Here is a 4,964-nt window from a genome sequence, read left to right on the forward strand (position 1 = left end):
TCTGATTGCTCTAAGTCTTTCAAAGTGAGGTGTCTTTAATTTTGTAACATTTGCATCTGCTGTGAATGCTGTTAAGTAGTTCCGAGCCTTAGATATCACAGCAGGAAATAGTTTTACTTGCCTTGGAAATTCATATAACTCTCTTTCTCCTAAATGATTTGTTTTCTGTGACATTACAATGCCAAGTTGAATTGAAAGGTGTTGCAGACCATTTCTCCAAATTTCATCTTTCCAGAGAGCAACTGAAGAAGAGAGCTCTCTTTGCCAGTTAATCATTTAATAGCAAATAATTTGACGTTAAAAAAACTCCAGCCAGAACAAAGCATAGAAAGTGCTTTTGCAGGAGGGAGAAAACAGCAATTTTTTATTATTTTGACTGTTCAATATCGAGCCTAGGTCTGCACATTTGTTAAGCTTTGCAAGGCTGTGCATTAGGCTATCCTGCTTCTGAGGGATCAGTGATGCAGCCCTGGAGCTGGGACTTGGCTGCAGTGTACAATGTGCCAAAACCAGCACTCTGGGCAGGGAACTGGTTAAGCTTATGTGACAAGGGCATGCCCTAAACCCCAGTTGGTCTGAGGACTGTCAGACCTCAAGTTGGGACTTCAGAGCATCCCTGTGCCAGATTATAATTCACAGCCTGAAACCATCACCTAGATGTGGGCCCCACCCAGATCCATCCTTTCCAATGGGAGAGCATAGTCTGGATCTGGATCATATATTCTGCTCTATGGCGTATTTCCTAACCTGCCCTAGCCCATCTCTGCCTGGGTTCAGTCAAGCCCCTCTGCTCTCCCTGAGGCACAAACCCCAGGGCAGGAGCCTTCAGCCCGCATGGAGGCAGCAGGGAGACTGACTCTGCAGGCAGGGACAGGGTTTGCCACTGGCAAGGTTTGCTGGGATCTCAGGATGGCTCTCAATGCCAAGGACTGTTTGTGTGTTTACAAGAAAGGCTTTTTTGGCACAGCTCTAAAATTGACACCGAGGCTGGATCCCAGGACTTGCCTCTTCCAGTGCATCCAGTGCAAAATTGGGTCTCAAGAGAAAAAAATACTGAGAGGATTATGTTCCTTTTTCTTTTGCTCCAACATTGCTGCTTTATTATTTCATGCATTGATTTCTGTATCATTTCTCACTTGATTAGTATTTCCAAGCATTTAGTTTATTTGTTTAACCCCTAATTGCTGCTCTTTGCATCCACTTGTTTAGTATTTGTAATTAAAATGCCATTCCCTCTCCCACCCACCCCATTTATTTTTCACTTTAACCATCCCTTTCCCACCAAGGTGTTCTGCAGTCCATGGGCCTGTTCCCAACCAGCCTGCTTGTACTTCTCCTAATAATAAATATTTCCCACTCAGTACAGGTGCCACAGAAAACCTGTGTTTGGTTTATTAATCCTTCAAGGTAGGATGTGAATGGTGTACAGGCCATTCAGGGGGCCACATGTGCGCCTTGCAATGTCCTCTTGGTGCACCCATTTTAATAGCAAGCACATTATTTGACCTTTAGAATGTTAAGAATTTGAATAAGCACAAAAGTTTCGGGCTGCGTAGAAATGAAGCTGCTAAACAGAATTCATCCTGTTCTGCAGTGCAAAGTCATGGCTCTGAGTGCTAAAATAACTTGGCCTCTCCACAGGAATGGGACGTTTGGCACAGGCTGTTAGTCCATGTTTTGATGCTTTGAAACTATGTTTTGAAACTCAGTTCATTTGTCTTTAGCTGGAAGACGTTCCCATTTTCATTCCTGACTTGAATTCCTTTTCTGTATCAAACCCCATCTTCCTGTTTGTAACTGTGAGAAAAGTGGCTTGTTTTTATCCACTTTGAGTTTACTCCAGCTGCAGGTGGTTAAAAAATGAGAGAAAGCTGGAGAGGAACTGGCGAGCCTCCTGTCTTCTACAGGACAGCTGCGCCTGGGTCAGCACGAGGAGCCGGCCCCGCTGCACGGCAGGAATCGCTGGGGAGTTTGAAACACTGGGTAGCTCCGAGGTTTGCTGAACCTTGGCTTTGTAGAAAAAGAAAAGCAAGGAGTAGAATGTTTTTCACACTGCTTTCACCTCCTAGAAGACTGAGGCTCAGCAATTGGGTACGCTGCCCAGCTACTGCTTTAGAAATAAAGCCCTTGTTTGTACGTATCACGCTGTCTTTGCCCGTGCTCAGCATCACTTCTGGAGCAGTGCTGTGAGTGTGCCTGTGCTACGGAGACACAGATCTGCTTACAGCTCACTTGGCTTTAGACTGTCAAACATGGATGTGGGCAATAGCGTGTCCATCATAGCCTGGTGCTTGGGGTATGCTGTGCATTTCCTTCAGGGACCCAGGGTAGTGTTTGGATGATTAAAATGAGCTATCTGCTGAACAAGGATTTGGACATGTCAGTACGAGCTCTGAATTAATACTGGAAGCAAACTCTATACAGCTACAAATATTTTCTCTTGCTTCATGTGCTGAAAGGGAATTCAAACACGTTGCAGCCTTTTATAGAGGAAATGAGGGACTAGTGTAAGATGTTAGTGTTTTAAAATTCAGGAATCTGCATGGGAGTATGTAATTCATCTCCAGATACAGTTGCACTTATTTGACAGTGAGAGTAGCCCTTTGCCAAGTTCAGTTATGTTAAAGGATCCCAATTCAGATTTGAATCACCTATCCCAATGTTCTGGAAATTGAGAGAAACTTCATGGCCGCAGTTCCAAGATTCTTCTGTATTTGAAAACTGTAATTAAAGAAATGGTGAAAAATTTCATTGCAATGTCCCAACACGAGTATTGAACAATCAGCCTGTCCTCTATTTAAAACAAATAAACAGCAGTGCAACCAGGTGAAAAAAAGGTAGTTTTTAATTTCAAAATGTGGCATCTCTATCTGACATTCAGGTCTTCAAGCCACCTCTGTTGCAAGCAAAGCAGCTAATGGTAGGTGCCTGAATACCCTTATGGGGTTGGACACCATTTGTCAAGCACTGGTACTCAAAACTCAGCTGGGCTCTGAGCACTGGAGGCTGAGCACTCAACCTCTCGAGGCCCTTGCAGCACAGGGGGATCTGTGTCCCTGGGGTGTCCCCAGGCTGCACAGTGCCCATCACCCCGTGCATGCAGATGCAGTGCTCTGGGCAATACAAGCCACGTCAGCCAAGCCATTTATTTCACCAGGCTATCAAGAAGGGGTTCAAATTCTGCTGTTTCTGTACCCTAGGTGAAAGCTGTGCACTGCAAAGCTGGTGACACCGTTGGAGAAGAAGATCTGCTGGTGGAACTGGAATGAAAGGTTGCCTCTACACTGTTGAATTAACTAAGCCTTTATTATTTTCATCTGTAAAGTAACATTAAGACATTTCAACACAGAAAACGGACAGTACTACGCACAAGATTTTATACAGGCATATTTACTGTATCAGTGGTTAAGACAGCAAACACAGATGTTAAATCTTGGCAACAGATCCCAGATTTTTACTTCCAGAAATACTTGTACATAACCTTTGTAATGCTTTGATTTTTCAGGATCAAATAAAATCAATAAAATACCATTTCTGCTTTAAAACAGGAAAAGCCTCTTTTTTTAAAAAAAAAAGAAAACACAACAAAACCCAGAATCTGATTTGTCTTCTCCACAGCAATGTCCCTGTTTTGAGGCCCCAGCCAGGCTGTGCAGAATGGCTGGCAAGATTGAAAAATTAACCACTGAGCAAACTGAGCAGTTCTCAGAATTTAAGTGCTGCACAAATACCACCAATGGCCTAAATTCAGATCAGATTTATTTTGAACTAGGATATATATTATTATTTATTAACTAATAATAAATTATTATAGAATTATTTATTATGTATTCTAAATACTTATATATTTTTAATGTTTTGTATAGAATTATTTAAATTACAGGTTCGAGGCTTTATTTTGCTAGTGCAGATATTTGTCATGTACTTTCATTTGACGTTGTAAGGGAATTGTCTTCTTCTATTCAGGCTCCATACTGAATTTCCCCACTCTTATCTTCTTGATACTGATTACTAGATGCCTTTACAGAAGGAGCTGGCACTGTTCTCAGAGCTCTTTAGCAGCCCCAAGGTACTGCTAAGAGCATGTGCTGCCCCTCAGACCAGGCCTCCTCCTGAATGCTTGCAGGAAAGGGACACAAAGGGACCTTGACCACTGCCCCAGAGTGGAGTGGGCCTGCTCTCATCTTCTTGCCTGGGATGTGCAGAGTCCTGCTACTTCCCAGAAAGAAACCCTGTGGCCAGAGGTGCCCTTTACTGGAAGGTGAAGGAGGAAAACAGTCAGTGACAGGGCTGGTGACTCATGTTCAACCAGGAAAGTTTGATTCTGCTCGAAACTTCTGACTGAAGAGGCATTCTTCCTGTTATTGAGACACTGCTAATTAACTACATCACATGGCCAAGGGGGAATGTGTAGCCCAGGGATCTGCTTAGGCAATTAGTTTGCAAAACTCATCAAGATGAGTAAGAAGAGCATTTGGACAGTACCTGCCTTCCAGGAAAATTAATGCTTTTGCAGTTGGAGAAACTGAGGCAGAGACCCTGCAGATCTCCTTACAAGTCTCCTTACTGCCATCTTACCCTTCCCAAAGGAGCACAGTTCAGTCTCTGCAGGTTGCCCTAAACACAAAAGTTTTGTAAAGAGACACAAGTATTCTACTATCAAGTTACTTGTTTTGCTTACTGCAGCAACATAAAAGCTTTTCTAAATGAGATGCAGCAGTGCCTACTGCTGCTGAAGTTTAGGCTGATTCCCTACCCCGGATCTCCTCTGGCCATCACAGGGCTACTGGCAGTGAAGCCAAAGTACAAAAATGTTCTTAATTGTATCCTTGCTGCATTTGATGGTACTTTGGCTCACTGCATGGCATACAATGCCTGCTCCCATCCCTTTGGCAGCTTTGGCTACTGTACAATCTATCTGTACCAAACACTGCAGCTGAAGGAAAACATAAGGCACAGGAGTG

At 43.4% G+C, this 4,964-nt stretch overlaps 1 protein-coding gene across 2 annotated transcripts in view; it reads left to right on the forward strand.

Moving 5' to 3' along the window:
• The window catches only part of PCCA (propionyl-CoA carboxylase subunit alpha), a 302,552-nt gene extending 298,999 nt beyond the window's left edge, over positions 1 to 3,553 (forward strand). For both annotated transcript variants that reach the window (XM_066176406.1, XM_066176405.1), the window contains exon 24: positions 3,201 to 3,553. In XM_066176406.1, coding sequence (XP_066032503.1) covers positions 3,201 to 3,269 — 69 coding nt within the window. In that variant the 3' untranslated portion in view covers positions 3,270 to 3,553. The remainder of the gene's footprint in view (positions 1 to 3,200) is intronic.
• Positions 3,554 to 4,964: the final 1,411 nt, after the last annotated feature.

This window comes from Chamaea fasciata, unplaced genomic scaffold, assembly GCF_029207755.1.
Source record: "Chamaea fasciata isolate MVZ Bird 193981 ecotype frontalis unplaced genomic scaffold, bChaFas1.0.hap1 SCAF_2, whole genome shotgun sequence".
Classification (NCBI taxonomy): Eukaryota; Metazoa; Chordata; class Aves; order Passeriformes; family Sylviidae; genus Chamaea; species Chamaea fasciata.